Source organism: Pogona vitticeps, chromosome 2 (genome assembly GCF_051106095.1).
Source record: "Pogona vitticeps strain Pit_001003342236 chromosome 2, PviZW2.1, whole genome shotgun sequence".
NCBI lineage: Eukaryota > Metazoa > Chordata > Lepidosauria > Squamata > Agamidae > Pogona > Pogona vitticeps.
In genome coordinates, this window is record NC_135784.1 from 96194059 (window position 1) to 96217080 (window position 23022).

A 23022-nucleotide genomic window follows, 5' to 3' on the forward strand; every position below is an offset into this window, starting at 1 on the left:
TAAAGGATACACCGCTTTTTCAATAGTCATACTGTATAATGTATACATCGGGACGTGGTGGCGCTGTGGGCTAAACCGCAGAAGCCTGTGCTGCAGGGTCAGAAGACCAAGCAGTCGTAAGATCGAATCCACGTGACGGAGTGAGCGCCCGTCACCTGTCCCAGCTCCTGCCAACCTAGCAGTTCGAAAGCATGCAAATGTGAGTAGATCAATAGGGACCACCTCGGTGGGAAGGTAACAGCGTTCCGTGTCTAAGTCGCACTGGTCATGTGACCACGGAAAATTGTCTTCGGGCAAAACGCTGGCTCTATGGCTTGGAAATGGGGATGAGCACCGCCCCCTAGAGTCGAACACAACTAGACAAAAATTGTCAAGGGGAACCTTTACCTATAATGTATACTGTACAGAAGTATCAGTGACAGAAGCACTGTACTGAGAGATAAAGCTACAAATGTTCTGTTCAACATTTATTTATGTTATATTAAGCCTGTATAAAACAGTAAGTAACCAGTTATGCCCCAGAACAGTGGTTCCCAACCATGGATAAACCACGAACTGTAAGTGAACTGCAATTCCCAGAAGCCTTCACCACAGACTGTGCTGGTTGAGGTTTCTGGGAGTTGCAGTCCAAGAATACCTGGGTTACCAAAGAGTGAGAACCACTAGGACATGTTCCTCTTTTGAAGTTATATTTCAAAATGGAATTTGTTATTAAAGAATCAATGTTCACTGTAAAAGTTTTAAGCAGCCCTGCATATTACTTTAGGCAGTGTCAGATCACAGGATCTTCTCACAATACTGTCAGATAAAGAATGAAGTACCCGATCCTTCTGATTCAGTCAGCTTCTAAACAGAGAAATGACTAACTGCCCAGGCAATTTCTGATTCTATCAGACACAAAGTTCACAACCTACACCACTGACTGGATTACCTATTTCATTTTCATTTCCATAATTAACCTCAGAATTCAAGACGGTCTTAAACTTCAGGACTATCTTCAAAGCATGTTTTAATGCAGTGATAACTGATTATTCTAGCAGTCCATTTCTTCTTTACCTGCAAAGATGATTTCCTTGATTTTGACAGATTATGCTGTCAGAACAACTGAAATCCTAACAAATCCCTATTTTTCTATTTCAGCACACTAGTTGCCATCAAATAAAAAGTCTTCAAATTTCCACAGTAGGACAGACATTTGAAGGCATAATTGGGGAGAGGGCAAAGCTCAGCAATCTGTTTGTATAAGGTCTTAGGTTCAAACCTTACCATTTTCAGTTAAACTATCTCAAAGCTAGAACTAGGAAGCCCTTATAACATGTTGTTGTGCACTGTAAAGTTGCTTCCAAATTATGGCAACCCTATGAATGAGCAACCTCCAAAATCTCCTGTCTTCAACAGTCCTGCTCAGCTCTTGCAAACTCAAGCCTGTTGCTTCCTTTAAGGAGTCAATCCATCTCATATTAGGTCTTCCTCTTCTCCTTCTGCCTTCAGCCTTTCCTAGCATTATTGGCTTTTCCAGAGAACCCTGACTACTCATGATGTGCCCAAAGTAGGAAAGCCTTAAATGATAACATAGTAAAGTTGTTACAATTTAGTGCTGCATTTTGACTGTTTTAAAAACCGTGATCAAGTTCTAAGATAATTAACAAAGACATACAAATATATCCATTTAGGACAACCCACAAAAGATTCCCTGTGGTCTCTGGTTCCTTAGTACTCCTACCATGGGTTTTGTGACTCTGCAAAAGCTCTCCTATATTGAGTGTTAAGTCATATGGGGAAGGTGAGGTTAGTAAAACCTACTCTGATGCAGAAAACATAGGTTTCCAATCACATCTTCAAAAGCCGCAACTGATAACCGTAATCATTTTCCTCTTGTTCTGGGACTGCCTAGTATATAGGATGTAAACCAATTTGTTCAGAATTTGAGCATGCAAGTCTTATTCTCTGGAGAAAAATGAACAAAGAATCCTCAACTGTTTCTTCTAAATTTTTAATGAATTCTAATGAAGCAGTTTAATATAGTACATGGACGATATCTTAGGTAACAAAGTATTCTCTGTCTTATGTTCTTCAGATCAGATTCATAAAGCTCCCCATGCCCTTTACTGTATTAGTTAAGTAGTTCAAAAGCTAGACATGGACAAGGGAGACCTAGTTTACTCCTCCTCCTAGGGCAGTGCTACACACAAACTTTTTTCCAGATAATTGAACTAGCTTACAAGATTGCTGTGAAGATAACACGGAGTAATCCTATGTAAACTACCTATGTTAGGATGCTTGGATTAAAAAAATGCAACAAATGAAAGAAATAAGTACAATTCTATTGTATTGTTTGCTGCTAAATAATTACTTGCACAAGTCTGCTACAACACCATACAGCTTCAAGAACACCTCATCAATTCCTAACTGCTTACCTATCTAGATAACAGAAGCACCAATGCTTTCAGCTGAAAGCAGGGGCATCCATTTAATATGTCGCAAAAATCTGTTTACTTTTTTTGTTACCTTCTTTAAGATCTAGACTGGAAGGAAATGCAGTTCTGTAAAATATGGTACTGTACATTTTTATATTTTAAAATATGGTATATTTTGTGGTATATACTGAACTTTTTAAAAACGTTTCTCTCATGCAGAATATATATATATCCCGCTCGCTCGCCCGCCCGCCCGCGCACCCCCTAAGAAGTCTTGATCATGAGGCGATGGGGGCACCCATTAACAAGGCCAAAACGAATGCCCGGGCCCAGCTGGCCCCTTACCGCAATCAGAGCGCTGCTCCGGCCGTGCTGCTGATCACCGCCCGCGGTGTCCGTGTCCAAGCCGTTGACTCCGGGTCTGTCGGAAGAAGCCGAGGTAGAGGCAGAGCCCGGGGCGGGCGCAGGCGGGGGGGGAGGCGGCGGCGGCGGCTGGGCCGGGGCGGCGGGCGGGGGTGCTGCCGGAGGCGGCAGGGGCGGCTGGCGGTGCTTCCCGGCCCGCTTGGCCTTGGCCTGCAAGCACCGCTGGTGAAGGGCGAAGGTCTGCTGGCGCTCCAGCTCGAGGCGCTCGGGCGAGACGGCCTGGTAGCGGGACTCGCAGGCGCTGTGATGCCGCCGGCACAGTTCGATCCGCCGGCGGAGCCGCTCCATCACCGCGGTGTGCCGCGGAACTGCGAACTCCGCCATAGGGAAGGGGGGCAGAACCATGAGCCGAGGGCGGCGCGCCGAAGGAACAACAGAGCAGGCGGCCCTTTATTCCGCCATCGCTCGCAGCACCGGGCACCACTTCCCCGTCCCAACTCTCCTTCTTCCTCCGCCTCCTCTGCTGCTGCTGCCGCCGCCGCCGCCGCTCCTAGGGCAGCCACCTTTCCTGGCGGGGGCGCCCCTCTTCCCCCTCGCCGGACCTGGCCAGGCCCCGTTTCCTCAGTCAGGCCCGGCGCGCTCGTCCCCACCACTTCCCTCTCTCCGTCCCCAGTTCAGGCCCAAAGCCACCCGAGCCTCCCGTTTCCCATTGTTGCCCGCGCCTCAGCCGCCGCCATCTTGAAATTGTTTTACCCCCCCCTTTCCTTCCTTCCTCCCTTCCTTCCCCTCCCCCGACCACTTAAGAGTCAGCCCCGTTCAGAGGAGGTGGATGTTCCTAGGCGGTGGGTGACGTCACGGCGGATACACGCACTGGTTGGAGGAGTCAAGACCCAAGTGGTCGGAGCCAATCAGAGACGAGGACAAGAGAGAGCAAAGTAGAGCAGTGGGGGGGGAATGGATTTTTCTCTTCCCCTCCCCCACTTTTCCGGAAGACTATAAAGGGCGGGGCTTCCTGATTGACAAAGGGGGCGCTACGCTCTTGCTACTAAGCTCGCTACTGAAACTTCGTAGGGAGGCGACCGGACTGACTACTGTGTGCTACTTCTCTGTCCTCGTCTGGGGCACTCTGCTCATTTCTCCTCGTATTGAGTTTAAGAAGAGTATTCGCGTAGTGGAGTAGTGATATGATTTGGGCGGGGGGCAGAATACATGAAATCAAGGTTATTTTAGCGGTATGTTCTCCATTTGAAAGAGTTGTCACAAACTAAAGAAACCACACCAAACCTTGAAAGCGCGATGCCAAAATTCACTGTGAAACTTAACCAAGCACGCCTTTCAATTAAAAGGCTGCCATTTTAAGAGGGAGGGGGATCCTCCTCCACTACGTTACCACAGGGAAAGAAGGACATCCTGCTCTATTAACAAAGATTTAAATAAGCTACAGCAGAGGTTTTTAAGCATCACATCGCTATTTTTTAAAAAATCCTCTTCGCGTAGAGTTCTCTTTAGCGCTTGTCTACGGCCTGTTTGATACAAACGGGAGGGACACTCAATAATCTATTTACTTTTTTCTCTAACCACTCATTCTACTAAATGTTCAATTCAAGTTCTGCTACACAAGGGGATCAAAGCTACCTGGGCAAAGCGCTTCTCCACCAGAGGTTCAGAAGTGAAAAAAAAAAAGGAAATTAACACCATAGGGCAAGCGAAGAATCGTACCTCCATTTTATTAATGAAATGAATAACCTGCAGATTACCCTTTTTATGAACGGATACAGACACCTTCAGGAACAGGGCCAGTACCAAAGAATATACCCCAACATGATAATCTCAGGCAATTTTATTTTTACTGCTTGCAGAAAACACCAAGCAGGAAGCAGCTTGCTAGGGAAGGGAAGAAACACTGAACATTTTTTGAGGATAGCAGTCTAATTTATGTGGGGAAAATATTTGTTTTCACGAGCAGCGAAAGTTTTGCCAATCTACTGCAGATCATACAGAGATCTTGTTGATCCTAATCTAAATTCTGCTTGTTTCTGTAGTGAACTGAAAGATGCCAACATTGGACCAAGTACACAAAATAATGGATGTGAAATGTGGTCAAAATTAATGAAATTATTGTCAAACATAATCCTATGCTGCATCAAAAATATATGTTACAGATATGTAGCACTTGAACAGTTCCCATGTAGGGTTTTTTTCAATACAGTTATATTAAAATTCGCCTTTTAAAATGTGCAATTCCCCCCCCCCCAAATTGTAGTGGTGAAACATTCTTTTCTAATGGCACACCAAGAATTCAAAATAAATAACAAGTCTGTGTGCTTTAAGATTATGAGAAACAAATTATGAGTCACATCACAATGTGACCTTCATGCCAGGGATATGCTCCAGATTTGAAGGAAGTAAGGTAGTTTACCATGTAATATGCCAGAATATACAAAAGCCACTCACTTCTATAATTTAATCTACTTCTTTAATACGTCTTATGTAAAAATAAAATCTCTATTAATTATTGTGGGATCCTGACTTAATCACTTACAGAGCTAGTGAAACTAAGACACAGCAATGACTAGCTTAATTTTAAGTGCCACTGATTTCACTGTATTCTGAAGTATCATTAAATCAGGATGCACTTAACTATATAGATACAATTATTGTATTCACGTTGATACTATTAAAATTTAATACTTTGTATGACCCTACAATTTCCAGGCAATTTTATCTGTAACCAGTTAATGTCTGTAGAATTAAAAATTCCTGCCATGTTCAGAATTCCTAATACAGTACTAAAACAGATTCAGCTTAAAAAGCTCTATACACTTGTATGAGTTATAGAATATGCTAAGAGTACATATTTTGAGGGCCAGGACTTCTGCAAATTCTATGCTTACATGAATTCCTTTTTGAGAAATTTATTTGTCCAACTTTGTTAAATCAAGGATATAACTATAAATCATGAAATAAATGAAATACAGCATTTTAAACGTAACTGGGACTGACAGCATATTCAGTAGTACATTCAAACAGAATGCAGAACGTTAACTTTTGCACATTTTGTATGATGTTCAACTCTTACAGAACTGACTGCTCTCTTGTCCCTGAATTTCCTTTAGGAGTTACTGTATCCTTTGTCTTTTGATTAGCTAAGCCCACAGGAAAAAATAGAGAGAGAGTGCGAACTACAATATATTTCTATGCATCTTTAGATTTATTGTTAATTTTATAACAGTCAGGATGTCCGTGAGAAAATCACAGTCTTGCTTAGCAATATTTAAGGGTTTGCATCTGAATGGAGGCAATACTGGCATTTAGAAAACTGTTGTGGATAAGAAGGCAGAAAAGTGCCAAGAAATTATTTTTAGCACCATATTTACTGCCACAGATTAAGTGGAGCCAAGTTTTGAAAATTCAGGATATTGGTTATCCATTACGTATATCTAAACATGAGACTCGTTGCATTTTACATCAGCATTTTAAAGGTATGCAAACTTACACTACAGAAGACACCTTGTTGACTGAAAAGCATTACCTTGCTTTAAAGCATGTTATCTTTTACTCAACACACTAACACAGATGAATTTGAAACTGCCGGAATGCACTTTTATTTTCAGAAAATTAAAAACCAAATAGTCTAGCATTCTATTCACCTTTAAATTCTCTTTCTTAGAAGAAACACTTTCCTTAAAGGCTTAATATGGTACTAGCGCAGTCTAGGATTGTATTTCTTTCCCATTTTCTTTTTTCCTTGTTAGCATAAAAGATTTTCCACAACAGAATATATTTTCTTCAAATTTAAATTAAAAAAAAAACAAATTATCCTTCAAGTCACAACACCTGTCACTTGGAACCTCAACTGGCTTCATAGTATTTGACTTCTGTACTCCAAAATAGTAGATGTGACACTTTTCTCCCAGTGTGAAATCTTCCTTAATATGATGGGCTCACAATGACACACTGGGCTGAAGATTTACAAAGAACATTTCAAGCAATAAACTGACATGAAAAAAGCTAGAACATGCAAACTGGAAAGTATTCTGAAGAGATGCCAACCTTCAGTTTTATGTTAAGCATCACCTTATAAACACCATTTGAAAAGTTAATCAGATGTTCATTTCTCTAGGCATTCTGGAGAAAAAGAACGCATGCCCCACAGAGAAATGAAGTAATAAAATAGCTTATTCCAAGATAGACAGCATTAACTCAAGTACTTTAAAATTAGTAAAAACTGAGGTGTTCAATTACCACCGCCAAGTGAAATCAACTATGTGTAGGGAACAGGTAAGAGGCAGCTATGGATGATTGCATTTTAATCTGCCATTTTAACAACCAAGAACTAATTAAGCAATAGCTGCAAACTCTGTAGCTTCCAATAGGAACATATCAGCAGGACCCTTGTGGAAAAATCAGGACACCAAGGAAGTTTTACAAGATGTATATATTTTGGTTTCTGAAAGCAAAATGATCCATAAATGCCTTTAGCTAAGTTTGGAAAAGCGATGCACTGACCAAGTGAAGAAGTTCTATAGTGCCTTTACAGGCACAAATCTGAACAGGGACAATTATACTTGCAGGTAGCAAATGCTCTCTGTTACTGGAGTGTTTCTATTCAGTGCATGTACAGCAGTTTTGCTCATATATTTAAATAGAGATTAGCCAGTGGCCAAGTATTCGTTCTTCTTTCCTTCCCACAATAAATAATCAGGAATTACATGTTATCATTAAAGGTATACACTCTAATGGTTGGTATCTCTTAAAAAGGAGTTCTGAATCTCTATATACTCAATGCAACACAGTTTTTAAAAAATTTATTTAGCTGAAACTGGAACCCCCTACATTCACAATAGAGTTTGATACATAAAGAGCAGATTGAGATTCCAAATGTTACATATGCCCAGTATGTTTTCATGTTCCCTCCTTTCAGCCATGAATACTGACATCTAATTTTGGTGCAAGTCTTTAGATCACCTTGCCTGCATCTCATTTTAGTGCATGAAGGTACATACAATGGCAACAATGAGAAAGTTAGCAACACTGTCCTGTCCACAGTGTTTGGACCCAAAAAAGAAGTAGTTCTATCTTTGCAATTAAAAAAACCCAACAACAACAGACTTAACAGTGAGCTAAACATATGTATTCTGTAGCAGCTAAGCTGCATTCTGAACAAGCTGCATAGCAGCAGCAGAAGGTGGAAGTTTCAAAAACCACAGAAAAAACTGTAAAAAAAACTTCAAATACAAAAACAAATTCCAAATTGAGAAGAATTTAAGGCCTAAAGCAACAAGAAAGATCAGTGTCAGTCTTAGTACCCTAAATGAGAATCCATTCCCCAACTTCGACTGATTGTGAATACTGTTTCATCTGGGCAATACCGATGACCAATGTATTTATTTCATGGCCTCTTTATGGTGTTCCTTTTATAAGACAAAAATAAAGTTAATACATTTCTTTAAATGGATTTTAAACTCATCCTATCAGCACCATACAATGGCACTGACCATTTGTTTAACATGATCAAACTAAGGGAACAAATGTTGGTGAATAAATGTCCATGTTTGTTAAAAAAAACTGTATACTTAGCATTTCTTCTAGGAGTTGCTGTTCATTTCCACTGATAGATTGCTATAGTAATTTCAAGCCAAGGTTTTAAGATTGGCAAGTCTATCACTCTATTTAAAAACAAAGAAAAATGTTAGTTTTTATAACATTCCAGAAATTCATAGCTGGGTTGTGTTAAATGCATTCTCTTTCTACAGGGATATTCTATTTAAAAACACAATTGCAATATTTGACTGCTAAACACTCATTTACACAGGAGAGCATTTGACAGGAACCTGTGGATGGTGAATCTTGAGGTTTTTTTGTGTTTCAGCAAAAGGTATCCAAGGTCCTCTCCCAAAACCATGTTGAGGGAAAATTAATCAGATCAAGTTCTTAGGATATTTCAATCTTTTCTTGGTTTTCTGTTTCTGGGAGATCTATTCACAGTTTCTTCCACCTATAAAGAAAAAACATTTTTCAAATAAATAGAGAAGGCACTTTCCATATGACTACTATGCTTCACTTTAAAAAATAGTCAAGATAGCTAAAATGTAAAAGTAAAGGTTCCCCTTGACAATTTGTCCAGTTTTGTCCAACTCTGGGGGCGGTGCTCATCTCCGTTTCCAACCCACAGAGTTAGCGTTTGTCTGAAGACAATCTTCTGTGGTCATGTGGCCAGCGCGACTAGACGCGGAACGCCATTACCTTCCCACTGTTGTGGTATTTATTTATCTACTTGCATTTTGCATGCTTTCAAACTGCTAGGTTGGTGGGAGGTGGGACAAGCGACGGGGGCTCACTCCGCCACGTGGATTCGATCTTAGGACTGCAGGTCTTCTGACCTTGCAGCACAGAGGCTTCTACGGTTTAGCCCGCAGTGCCACCACGTCCCTCAAGATAGCCAAGGGTGTGCTCTTTTGGGTTTCTGAACTTCAATTCCCAGAATCTGTCAAGAATTCCAGGAACTGCAGCCCCAATCCCTAAAATCAGCACATTCATACCTCCCATAAAGGGCCTTTTCAGCATATCTTCATCATTGGCTCTCCAATCTTCCTTTGGCTTCCTGCTATTGGTTTGTTTTTAAAACGAAAGCCACCACAATGCCTCCTGGGAGTTTCAGTCTCTCTGTCCCATTAAGGTGTGTATAGAAGGCATACCCCAAAGATCAATGACTCCCATGTAGTACTGCAACAGCTCCCTTTTTATTTATTTATCTTAAAACAAGAGGAAGCAACAGGAAAGCCAGAGGGGAGAGAGGTAAGTCATTCAGAAGCCCTTCTCAGAGAAGAGGAGCATGAAGCTTAGAGGTGTGCTGGTTTGGGTTTTAGGGCTACAATTCTCAGAATTCTTTAAGAACTGCAGATGAAAAGCACAAAAGAGCACACCACGTAATGTAATTCTTGCTAGTTAAATTATTTGTTGTAGTCTAGAAATGATGTGTATGTGCTCTTTCTATGATAGCAGTTAACACTGCTAAGGAGTGAAACTTGACATTAGAAAACTATGCCCAGATGTTTTCCTGACTATCTTCCTGCTTGTTAACACTGTCAAATCCCCTGGCTTTAATAAACTGGTTAACACTATTGTTTTATTATTTTTAACATTTGATTTTATTATATTTTGTTTTCACAGAAACAAAATTATCTGAATGAAAAGCAGTACAGTATGAACATAAACTGATGGCAGAAAGTGAGGAGGAATTAAAGAAGCTTGTAATGAGGGTGAAAGAGGAGAGTGCAAAAAACGGTCTGAAACTCAACATCAAAAAAACTAAGATCATGGCCACTGGTCCCATCACCTCCTGGAAAATAGAAGGGGAAGATATGGAGGCAGTGACAGATTTTACTTTCTTGGGCTCCATGATCACTGCAGATGGAGACAGCAGCCACGAAATTAAAAGACGCCTGCTTCTGGGGAGGAAAGCAATGACAAACCTTGACAGCATCTTAAAAAGCAGAGACATCACCTTGCCAACAAAAGTCTGAATAGTCAAAGCTATGGTTTTTCCTGTAGTGATGTATGGAAGTGAGAGCTGGACCATAAAGAAAGCAGACTGCCGAAGAATTGATGCCTTTGAACTGTGGTGCTGGAGGAGGCTCTTGAGAGTCCCCTGGACTGCAAGGAGGACAAACCTATCAATTCTAAAGGAAATCAACCCTGAGTGCTCACCGGAAGGACAGATCCTGAAGATGAAACTCCAATACTTTGGCCATCTCATGAGAAGAGAAGACTCCCTGGAAAAGACCCTGATGTTAGGAAAGTGTGAGGGCAAGAGGAGAAGGGGACGACAGAGGATGAGATGGCTGGACAGTGTCTGCGAAGCAACCAACATGAAATTGACAGAACTCCGGGAGGCAGTGGAAGACAGGAGGGCCTGGTGTGCTCTAGTCCATGGGGTCACGAAGAGTCGGACACGACTAAACGACGATGAACATAAACACTAAGGAAAAGCTTTAAATTCAGTGGCCAGTACCCACTTGCTCCACAAGCACTGTTGGAATGATGTGATAAGAGTCTCTTTTTGAATTTTGGAGCGTATGCAACTTTGACTTACTGCAACAATTTGAGCACGTCCTGCAAGTGAAAAGGAACTGTTTCATTAGCAACAATCTGCCACTGCCAGTGACATCATTCATACTGTGCTGATGGGACACTTGCAAGAGGATACTGGCCACTGACTAACCTTTTCGGATGCCAATCAAACTACATTTGGCTGTTCTCCCATAGATGTGTAATACACACAGAGAGAACTGTGATATTTATTAAAGTTACTGTATCTATCTCCAGCATCTAGAACTGTGAGAAAAATTTACAGTGATGAGCTATATATAGGTACAGATATAGTGAGGATATATAGAATAGATTTAAGGAATTAGATTTGGTGAACAGAGTGCCTGAAAAACTTTGGATAGAGGCTCGTAACATTGTACAGGAGGCAGCAACAAAAACCATCCCAAAGAAAAGGAAATGCAAGAAAGCAAAGTGACTGTCCAACGAGGCCTTAGAATAGCAGAGAAGAGAAGGGAAACTAAGTGCAGTGCAGATAGGGAAGTTACAGAAAACTGAATGCTTACTTCCAAAGAATAGCAAGGAGGGACAAGAGGGCCTTCTTAAATGAACAGTGCAAAGATATAGAGGAAAATAAGAGAAAGGGAAAAACCAGATATCTGTTCAAGAGAATTGGAAAAATTAAAGGAACCTTTTGTGAAAGATGGACATGATAAAGGACAAAAATGGTAGGGGCCTCACAGAAGCAGAAGACATAAAAAAGAGATGGCAAGAATACACAGAGGAATTATATCATAAAGATCTAGATGTCCCGGACAACCCAAATAGTGTGGTTGCTGACCTTGAGCGAGACATCCAGGAGAGTGAAGTCAAGTGGGCCTTAGAAAGCCTGGCTAACAACAAGGCCAGTGGAGTTGATGGCATTCCAGTCAAACTATTTAAAATTTTAAAAGATGACACTGTTAAGGTGCTACACCCAATATGCCAGCAAGTTTGGAAAACTCAGCAGTGGCCAAAGGATTGGAAAAGATCAGTCTTCATCCCAATCACTGTCCTCCAACGAGGACAGTGCCAAAGAATGCTCCAGCTACCGTACAATTGCACTCATTTCACACACTAGCAAGGTTATGCTCAAAATCCTACAAGGTAGGCTTCAGCAGTATGTGGACCGAGAACTCCCAGAAGTACAAGCTGAATTTCAAAGGGGCTTAGGAACTAGAGACCAAATTGCTAAAATGTGCTGATTTATGGAGAAAGCCGGAGAGTTCCAGAAAAACATCTACTTCTGCTTCATTGACTACACAAAAACCTTTGACTGTGTGGACCACAACAAACTATGGCAAGTCCTTAAAGAAATCCATTCTGACGGAAATCAATCCTGGGTGCTCACTGGAAGGACAGATCCTGAAGCTGAGGGTCCAATATTTTAGCCATATCATGAGAAGATTCCCTGGAAAAGACCCTGATGTCGGGAAAGTGTGATGTCAAGAGGAGAAGAGGACGACAGAGGACAAGATGGATGGACAGTGTCATCGAAGCAACCAACATGAATTTGTCCAGTCTCTGGGAGGCAGTGGAAGACAGGAGGGCCTGGCGTGCTCTGGTCCATGGGGTCACAAAGAGTCGGACACGATTAAACGACTAAACAACAACAAAAATAGTAAGGATTGGTTTTATTTTGTTTTCTATTTAATGTTCAATACTCATGGCTACCATGTCCTCTTTTGAATAATCCTTTACTAAGTAAACTATTCAAAATATACCTTATGCAATGAAAAATAACATATTTTTATCACATTGGTATGTCATGGAGTTCATGTGATTCACTTTGCCCTTGGCAGCACTCCATGGTCAGGGGGCACTCTTAAAATAGCCTCTTCCACTGGTAAAATGCTGAATATTTTGAACATTCGCTCAAAGCAAAAATCAACTAATACTTTATAAATACCCATAATTCTGAAACCTCTGCAGATACCAAGTTAAATCCAATGCTGCAATAAGATACTTCATCTATTCCAATGGGACTTTAGCTTCCTTTCCTTCTTCCAACAGTCATCTTTGCCATTTGAAAACCTGTTCTGAAGGGTTTTCCAGCCATCCATAGCAAATGTTGAGTGTTAGTGGTGGGCCATGGGGGAACTATCCATGTCAGTTCTGCAGCTGGAACCGTTTCAATCAGCAAAATCACTTCACAACCTTTTGGCCACATTACACTCACATCAACTGCCAGCAGTTTACAGAAATCAACACGTTCATATTGAAATATGATCTTAAAAGAAATGTTAATCAGCTTTTCAAATTTGCAGCACTGATTCACAGGCTATGATGCCCGAATGATTCCATCAAAGAAAGTGGTGAGGAGGCCATTAATGATTTAGGAAGCACTGCAATGTAATCTTCCAGAAAGACTTTTCAGTATTTTTAAGATTATTCTTCATCCAGTGCAAATATTTTTAAATATGTTTACCTCTGTAACAGGATTACTATCTTCTTCCTCTGCCTTCTCTTCCTCCTCCTCTTCCTCTTCCTCCTCTTCCTCTTGACTAGCAGTTCCTGCATCACCATCATTCTTCTTCTCTGCTGAAATGCATATTTAATTTTTTTTACTAAAAAAAGGAGGCTACCTGCGTTTTCTGCAGATCATTTATTCACCTCCCCATTCTCCACCAGCACTAGTTTCTACATTTTAAAGTAGAAAAAAATCAGCATTCTCAAGAGCAGTGAGAATATCTCATACTATGAATACCTGGCTTTTCTTCTTTTGCTTCTTCCTCTTCTTCTTTGGCTTCTCCCTTGTTCGTGTCCTCCATCTTCTCTTCCTCATTTACATCTGGCTGAGGTTCATCTGTTTTTTTGTACTCTGCAGCACTTGGTTGTTTCTGAAAGATATACCAGAAAAATTCCAACAATAAGTTTCTCAGAGAATGACCACTTCTTTATTTTTTTATTTGATGTCAAACATTTCGATAGTGCCTTTCAAGGCAAACCATGCCTCCCTGTTGCAGCTCATAAAATAAAACACAAAGAGCAATATAATATTGGTTGCTGTGGGTTTTTTGGGCTCTTTGGCCATGTTCTGAAGGTTGTTCTTCCTAACGTTTTGCTAGCCTCTGTGGCTGGCATCTTCAAAGGACAGGAGTCAGAACGCTGTCTGTGCTCTGTTCTGACTCTTGTCCTCTGAAGATGCTGGCCACAGAGACTGGCGAAACGTTAAGAAGAACCACCTTCAGAATACAGCCAAAGAGCCCAAAAAACCCACAGCAACCATCAGATCCCGGCTGTGAAAGCCTTTGAGAATACAATATAATATTCTTAATTAAAATAGAAAACATTTAGAATAGTTGTATCAAACTGTATCTTGATGTTACCCAACATACTTTGGAAACCAGCTATTTCTAGGTTACATACCTTTCCAGAGCAGCAGAAGAGAACAACAAGGAACACAGGTAAAGCCACAGTCAGGATGTAGACTATCCAAAGCCAAGGACGCTCTTCAGCTGCTGCCATCATCTGGCTCACAACACCAGGCTAGAAGACAAGTTAGAATCTCAGCTTGTATGCACCCAGTTTAACATCCAGTAGGGCAGGTCTCACATCCAATACATCAACACTAACTATCATGCTAAGGGTCACAATTAGTACAATAGTGAATATAATTTCACAACAGTTTTAAATGATTAGAGTCATTTGTAAAATCACTTTTGTACCAGAAAACTAAAATAGTGGCCAAAATCCTGCTCCATATTATGCTGCATAAGGCTGATAATGTCATCAACCACAGTGTTTTTTTCAACATAAAATTTTGTGTGCATTCTCCTGAGCACAAATATGCATAAGCAATGACATACGTGCAAATCTTCTGAAGAGCAAAATGGAGACAATTCTCCAGTTCACCTTGTCACAATCATGGAAAGAAGCAAATCTTTTATTTCTCACCTCAGCAGCACCATCAGCTGCCTTCTTCAGACCCCATCCATCATTAGCCCAGTCATCTGCTACTGCTCGGTCTGTACAGATAATGAAGTTATCAAAGAATATGTCAGATGTCATAGACCATAACTCAAGTCCCAGAGCACTGAAAGGGCTCATTCTGAAAGGTTCCAAGTCTTCAAAAAAGTCTGGGTTTGGAATCTTCCTTGGCTTCCAAATGCCCTGAAGAACGCAGAGACAAAAATAAGTCAACCCAGTTGCAAGTATTCATCTTCACTGATTCTTCAGATATTCATGAACTGATCCGAATATCTAGAAGAAACTTTCATGTGTCTACTGTATGAATTAAGATGAATGTTTTCCACTATTTCTCCAACATTTGGTATACCCCCTCCCACCAATCTACAGCAGTGTTCTACTAACAGCTTAGTGTCAGGACACGTGATTTGTGTTCACAAAATAGAAAATTTAACCACTGATCTCTCAAATTAAATGGAGATCAGAAAGCAGGACTGTGAAATAATTCTGCTGTGATCCTGGGAGCTAATACAAAAATTTTAATTAAGAAATGTTTGAAGTCACAAGGTAAGATACAGGTAGGTAAAGCTGCTGTGTATCATGTACCCAGAATACACACATTCATACACAAGAGAGCTTAATGGGTAACAACAGCAGCTTGCACATAGTATAGCATCCAAGTCCTTTCTGGGGTTCCATATAAAGCAGCTGCCAGAAGGGCACATATGTTAACTGTTGTTGCAAAAAGAAAGTGCTGTGGCACCTTGAATATGAACAATTAAAATTCATCAAAATATGTTGTTTTATTTAGCATTTTAGTCTAGCGATTACAAAGTAGAACTCTCCCAAAAAGTTCTGTCTGCTCACTTGAATCTAAATAAGATATAATGGTTTCCTGTCCTCTCACATTCCTGAATTAAATCAGCACTGTTGTCTTTATCAGACTATCACATGCCCGTGTGCTAATATGGTACACACTTGCTAACTGTATTGTCCTTCTCTATACTTTTTGCATTTTATTCCCAAACTGACCACGATGAATCCCACCACCCATGTTTTATATACCTGCAAATGAGATAGCAGCTCATGTGTCTGATGACATGAAACTGAGTCCACAGAAGCTTAAATGTGCTATGAAACTCTGATACTGTCTTCCCATATTAAAGGTAGTCTCACTAGTGTGAAAATTTTCATGCCTTGGGCCACTCAAATTCCCTCTGCACAAAAATGCAAGTGCCTCCTTGCTGTAGAGCAATTTCTCCTTCTGTCATGCTCCAACACTTAGTTGAACGCCGGGAGCTGAATAAACTGGCACAGTGTACCAAGAACCTACCTAGACAGAGGCCTAGAAGGCTAATGCAATTATCTGAGGGACAGCATCTTCCCATACATACCTGCCTACAATTACAATTTCCTGGGAAAGCTCTCCCCTATATCCTGTAATGGAAAGCAGGCTTTCTCAGCTGCAGAGCCACAGTTATGGAATCCTATCCCCATGAAAGCTGGGCTGGTGTTAACAGTGCCTTTACTTCAGTGCTGAGTTAAAACCTGGCTGTTCACCAAGGTATTTTGTACTTAAAAGAGATGATAGGTGTTTAATCTTTCAGTGTGCTTGAACTGTTAAAGGATTATAAAGTGTTTCATTACATTTTAATTATTTCATATTATTTAAACTGCATGAATTTCTTTACTGGACTCTGCACTGAGATATATTGATAGAAGCCAAACTACAATTATTTTAATAGATACATTCAGAACCTACAACACACGATAGTTTACCTGGTAGTTTGGGTTATCAATCATGGGAGGCTTCCATTTGCCGTTATAGTTAGGATTGTCAATAGTTGGCCGCTGCCAGACACCACAGCCAGGGGCTGACACACATTTGGGATTTGCAATCTGAGGTGCCTCCCACTCTCCATCCATATCTTCATCCCTGAAAGAGGAAACTCTTGTTTTAGGACCCCAAAGTTTCTTTCTTTCTTTTTTTTATTTTTTTAAAGAAAGAAAACAATGTCTTTGATGTATCTTACAAATCGTAATTCCAGTGTTTGGAAATACAGAATTTGTGCAATATAATCTTCCTGACTTAGGAAATATGTTTATTTTTCCTACTGTTTAAAACTTTAGAAAGCCTCCAGGAAGCACAATTCTCTAACGAGCAAGGCTTACAGACTGTTTTAAGCAAAAGAGGCTGTTAGAAGTATTTTATAATATAATGAAGTAATGAATGAATAACTATCATATTCAAATTCTATCACACAATAACTATGATAGAATTGATCCATCTAACTTAAACCACTGCAATAAATTAATTATGTGCCATCAAATCCACTTTAACATTTGGTGACCCTTTCCAGAGTTTTCTAGGCTACATACAGAGTACTCAAAAGTGATTTACCAATACTCCTTACTTCTCTGCAGCCAGAAACCTAACTTAAGAAGCTATTCAAGCCAGCTGCAATCATCTCTAAAAATATACGAAGATTAACATTCTCTCCTCCCCACACCTTTATTTATCCTCTATCAAATTTAAGAATGATGTTTGATCAAACCTGTTGCTTAGAGCCTGAACTCTGCACCTTTGGTGTTTCTGAAATAGAATGCATATGCCCACACATTGCTACACAAACTGGCTTTAGATGTCTTGAGGCAGTGAAAAAAATCAGATGAGAGTTCACCGCAACAGGTCATGCTCTCTAGACAGACCCCAGGAGATATTACTAGCCAACTCAATTGGTCTAGCAAAGAAAATTCCTCACATCCCACAATAACCTTTTATCAACAAGTAAATCATATATGTCCAATATTGGTTTTGAACTAGCCATGCAACTTACAGGATTCATCATACATATAAATGCATGCAATGTCCATGTATGTCATCCATGTTTGTTATAAAATATATGTATTGCCTGCAAATGTCATCAACATGCCACTTTATCGGTCATCCTGGTCAGTAGAAACGATATTTTATAATAACCAACTTTGCTGTGACAAGTACTGAGATACTTCCAATTAATGCACTTCTTCGCCTCCCTGGATGTTTTCAGGGAGGCCAAAACAGGTGATATGAAGGCAACAGCCTCTCCTCCTCTCTGCAAGTCCCTTGCTACAGACACAAATGCAGGCACAACTCGTTCACAAATGACTTTAGTCTCCAAACATCGTGCTAAATACTAGCAGACCTGCTCTACATAAATTTGTCTCATTCACTTTTTAAGGCCCTAAAGCCATAACTATTACAATGTTCTGTGAGAACATACTCTGCTTTCACTGACTGGGGTCTAGACTCATTCATGGGTAGAAAAAAACCTACTGAAATCCAACCATCTACTTTACAAAGCTCATCGTTTCCTAACATGAGTCTACTGCTGATTGCCCTAGATGAACAAATTCTAGTATTAACAGAATTAGGAAAAAAAAAACCATTTGTCAAAATTCCCACAACATGCATAATTTAGAAGATTTCCACCATGTTCCCATGCTCTTCACAATAGCCTTGTATCTTAGGAATATAGTATGGCAATACAAAATAACCTAGGAGTCAATCTAGGGGTCAAGGGCTATGCAATATTAAGGTTAGTTGTAAATGTATTAGACCCACCCCACAGCTGGGACTGACTACTTTTTTTTTTTAACAGAATGGGAACAGCCTATGGAATATTTCTAAATCACAGCAAATCAAATGGAAATGTTAGTCTGAGAAGCAGGACTGTATTAAATCTCTGAAAAAGTGAGGCCAAAAATATGGCATGCAGTGGGCCAATACTGCAATATATCTGGCCATGTCTCATAAGCACAACTAGATACCAATTACTAAATTTAAAACAGGATTTAACACTGAAGATGCTGCACACCCTAACATCTATTTTTTCATGTTATTGAAATGATCAATTATATTTAAAAAACCCCAACAACTCGTAATTTAAAGGTGACTTAGACAGTTACTATCAGAGAGTTTAAGACTGAGAACCATGTAACACAGAACCAGTGTTTACATACCAATCCTCTGGCTTCTCTGCATCAGGGTCAGGAATATACTCTGGTTCATCATCTAACCAACCTTCTGGCTTCACGGCATCCTCATCTGGTATCTTAGCAGGAGCATCCTCATCCCTGAAAGACAACAAAAATAAAGATCACTGTTAATGTTTTCAAAGTGTTACTTTGCTCCTTAAGAGCTTTCCTGGCTGCTTTATTACTTCTGAACACAATTAATGGTACTGGTCACCAAAGCCCTCAACAATTTAAAGAATACCTTTCAGGACTGTTTCCATCTAAACAATCTATTACATCCTTTATGATCAGTTAAAATGTTTTTCAGTACGTTACCCTCCACACCAGTACAACTGTTGGTAACAAAAGAAATGGGCTTCTCTGCAGTGGTGCCCAAACATTGATACCCATGCCCCAAGAGATATATCATCTTCGCTCAATTGGCTTTTTTTCTGGTCTCAGAAATCTTTGGTCTGCTCTCTCACACCCAACAGTTTCTTTGTCTTAGGCAAAGAAGGCCACTACAGTGTTCCACGCTTACCAACAGAGTGTGGGCCTGGCTTTTTAGCCCTGCCAGCTATTCTCACAGAAAAATGGAGACTCTTTCAAGAGACAAGAGAAGTTTGTGCACAAGACACCCTGGTTTTCTTCCCTCAAGGTTAAAGAAAAGCAAGCAAAGCTCAATCTCTTGCTCAAGGCTTTCCCCTCTTTACCAGGAGCAGTGACTGAGCCAAACCAGATAAACTAATGGGCAAACTCAAGATGCACTGCCTTGTGCGAATGCCAGTAACTTCAGTGTCACTGCTCTTACTTTGCTAAAGATTGATATAACACAGATAGAAATTGTGTTAGAGGAGAGTTTGGAGCCTTGCTAAACGTACTCTTTAAAACTCTTAGCTAGCTTGTGTCCTCAGCAAACAGAAATATTAACAGCGGCACAGATGACAAGTGCAGTAATGTGCAAACCAAAAGCCAGAGTTGCCCTATCTCCTACCTCTTATCCAATCTGAAGACAGACTCCTCTTAGCTGGGAAGGGAAGTAGGCAACCTGATAGCAAAGAACTTTAAAATAGCTGAAATGACTGATACTGCCTACTATTACAGTGTAGCCAGAGTACACAATTGTTAGGCTATTTTGCACTCTGCTTAAGCTGTGACAAAGTTCACAGAACACCAGTTAGAGAAACTGTACCCAAGTTCACTTTTAAACTTCTTAGGATTCAACATTTTCTGTACAGTCCTTGTGTAGATAAATGACATAGTAGAATTACAGAGCCTGTGTGTGTTCTGTGCTGTCAAGTTGGAACCAATTTAGAGTGACCCTAATGGGGCTTTCAAGGTAAGTGAGAGATTTAAGGAGTGGTTTCTACTCCCCCCCCCAAAGTTTTCATGGCCAAATGGGTATTCAAACCCTGTCCTCCAGAATCCTACTCCATCACTCTATCCACTACATCACACCACCACTTACATCCTTTTATACATCTTTTTATGACCCACAAAATGTGAAAATGTTGCTGTTTTTTCAGACTTCTGAAAGTTCAATACCTACTCACCAATCATCTGGTTTAACTGCCTCTGGATCTGGAATCTTTGCTCTCTCATCCCAATCTTCTGGCTTCTGATCATTTGGGTCCTCTATCTCACGTGGTGGATTTATAGGGGGGGTCATATCAGAGAGCAGATTCCCACTGTTTACAACCATTTGATCAATCAGAATTTCAAAGCTGTTGTCTGCCTTCAAAACTAAGATAACCACCAAAGAAAATAAAGATAAATCAATAACTTTTTCAGAAGGCAAGGAAAATAATTTAACACTAAGAAGGTCCCCCTTCAATCTATTGTTTTCTTCAGATGCGAAACAGAAGCCTTTTTTTGCTGCCAATGGCTTTCAACAGTGTTGTAGTACTGTTTGTTACACTGCCCATCAGCAAACTACACATATCAGCTAACCTTTTTTAGAAACTTCACTGTCTATCAAAATGCCTAGTTTCTGCTACAATAAGTTGTTCTGTCAATCAAGGCTTGTTCCCTGAGATAGAGTAAGTAGAAAAGAAAATATTCACTTTGCACTAAAATCCAGTCCACTGTTGCAAACAAGTGCTCTCAGATTCTTTCCTACCTTCCATAAGAGCTATCTAAATTGGAATTTCACAAACAACCCTCTATTTCAAAATATGTAATTTACCCAACGTGTACAGATGAGTCTTCTTGTCAGTAAAGTAGTTCTTCAAATCTGCATCAGGTCGCTTTGCATGTTTCTCTTCATACTTCCCGGTCTTCGGGTTCTTGTGTCGGAAGATGAAGTGCAATTTGTAGTCCTCCCCACATTTGTCTGGCCCAAACATGATCGTGTAAGGAGTTTTGTCATGGAAGTGATCCTTTAAATGATATACAAAGACAGTGTTTCAAAAATGCAGTATAAATCAGCTCTTGAGGCAAGCTGTTGTCTTCCATCTTTTGGTTCAAAACACAAAAACATTTACCGTATTTGCCAGCATACAAGACGACTTTTTGGCCCTGAAAAACATGCCTCCAAGTCATCTTATACGCCGGGTGCACTTCTAGCAAACCCTCCCTCTCTCCCAGTGAAGTCACTTACGAGTAGACCGAGCCCGCTCCTCCTTGGTAGCCTGGGAACAGCCTGACTCTAGTGCCGAACAGCTGACTGTCGGGAACCAGCAGAGAAGCGGCAGCCATTCTGAGATGCAACCACATGGCTGCTGCCTCTCCAAAATGGCTGCCGCCTCTCCAAAATGGCTGCCGCCTCTCTGCTGGTTCCTGACAGTCAGCTGTTCGGCGCTGATGCTGTCCTTCTTCCAGCAAACTCTGGCTCTCTCCCAGCGAAAGGAACCAAAAGCGGCAAAAGGAACTCTCCCCATGATGCAGCCAAAGTAAGAATACTAGTCTTATACAACAAGTATATAACAAACTACATTTTGAGTGGAAATGTTGGGGGGGGTGTCATCTTATACGCCCAGTCGCCTTATACGCTGGCAAATACAGTACTTTTTAAAAAGAATGTTATTTAGAGCAACAGCAGTTTTACAGTCTTGTTTGTTGCTGTAATACAAAATTATGAAACACAGATGCTTAGTTAAAGTTAGCAATCCACGGATATTTTCAGTGACATTAGCAACTGCAGGACACACTTACCAGGTTCAAGTCAGGAGTTTTAGTAAGCAACTTCACATATGCGCCACCACATTCAATTCCATTTTGGAAATTCACCTCATATCTAATAGAGTTTAGGAGAGCAAAGGATACATTGTCATTTACAAATAAAAACAAAAAACAAAGCACTATTATTTCTTTTTCTTGATGGCAATTGCACACAACAGACATCAAGGTCTCCTCATTTCCTATCCTCAGATTACTTCCTTGCTTTGCCTCCAAACTAGGAACTGAAAACCTAGTTTTAAATTCTGGTTTTTAATTCTCTTCAGGAGGCAAACCATACATTGGCCAATTCAGCTTTCAAGACAAATGATGGCCTCTTCACTCAGCAAATGTGCACTAAATGAGTTATGAACTAAAGACAGATTTCTGACAGCAAAACCATGGTTCAGTCTAGAAAAAAGCAGTAAGATACTTTGATGTAGGATTCCACAAAAGAATAATCACTGATTCGATCAAGTAAACAGAACTGTTTGCTTTTGCTGCAAAGTGGCATAACCACTAAATCATCATATGAGTGAGTACAATACTTAGCATGCTTTTCTACAAAAGATCAACTATTCAGTGTCTATGCATCTATCAGTTGCTCCTTCCATCCCAGAAGGATCATTTGCTTCTGACATAAATGAAGTCAATCAAATGGGGGGAAAAAACCTATTTCCACTTACTGTACAATGAGGGGCTTGGTATCAAAAACAAAGGGCTTGTTAAGTTTGGCAGAAATTGCATGATGCTTCGCTCTGGAAGCCAGCACAAGCCCTTTATCCCCTGGAAGTTTAGTGTCTTTCATTTCTTGCACTTCCCATTTACCTATAAGAAGGGAGAGAAAATGTCATCAAGACTCTCTTGCTGTTTCTAATTGTTTTCGCAGCAAATCCTACAAACTGACATGCTGTTTCTAGTCTTTTTATTTACACTGACTGCTGCATGGGTTTCATTATGTTAATCACTTAACTGGTTTTACTAATAAAACTCATATTCAAAGTTCAGTTACTGCTTATCTACAGATTCAATTTACAAGTAAAGGTAACTTTATGCAACAAAGTAACTTTGTTTACAAAACTCAAACACACTA

At 40.3% G+C, this 23022-nt stretch overlaps 2 protein-coding genes across 11 annotated transcripts in view; both read right to left on the reverse strand.

Moving 5' to 3' along the window:
• Positions 1-3322, reverse strand: part of MAML1 (mastermind like transcriptional coactivator 1) — a 28252-nt gene extending 24930 nt beyond the window's left edge. For both annotated transcript variants that reach the window (XM_072990076.2, XM_072990075.2), the window contains exon 1: positions 2763-3322. In XM_072990076.2, the coding sequence (XP_072846177.2) occupies positions 2763-3185 (423 nt within the window). In that variant the 5' untranslated portion in view covers positions 3186-3322. The remainder of the gene's footprint in view (positions 1-2762) is intronic.
• A 2650-nt stretch (positions 3323-5972) lies between these two features.
• The window catches only part of CANX (calnexin), a 41300-nt gene continuing 24250 nt past the window's right edge, over positions 5973-23022 (reverse strand). For 5 of the 9 annotated variants that reach the window (XM_072990077.2, XM_078385657.1, XM_078385659.1 and 2 more), the window contains 11 exons: positions 22616-22757; positions 21927-22008; positions 20959-21151; positions 20327-20516; positions 18780-18893; positions 16557-16713; positions 14766-14981; positions 14238-14357; positions 13576-13708; positions 13297-13406; positions 5973-8778 (listed from right to left, as the gene is read on the reverse strand). In XM_072990077.2, coding sequence (XP_072846178.2) covers positions 8725-8778; positions 13297-13406; positions 13576-13708; positions 14238-14357; positions 14766-14981; positions 16557-16713; positions 18780-18893; positions 20327-20516; positions 20959-21151; positions 21927-22008; positions 22616-22757 — 1511 coding nt within the window. In that variant the 3' untranslated portion in view covers positions 5973-8724. Of the gene's footprint in view, positions 8779-13296; positions 13410-13575; positions 13709-14237; positions 14358-14765; positions 14982-16556; positions 16714-18779; positions 18894-20326; positions 20517-20958; positions 21152-21926; positions 22009-22615; positions 22758-23022 lie in introns of all 9 variants that reach the window. The other 4 variants (XM_020782746.3, XM_078385655.1, XM_020782747.3 and 1 more) reach the window with 1 other exon arrangement.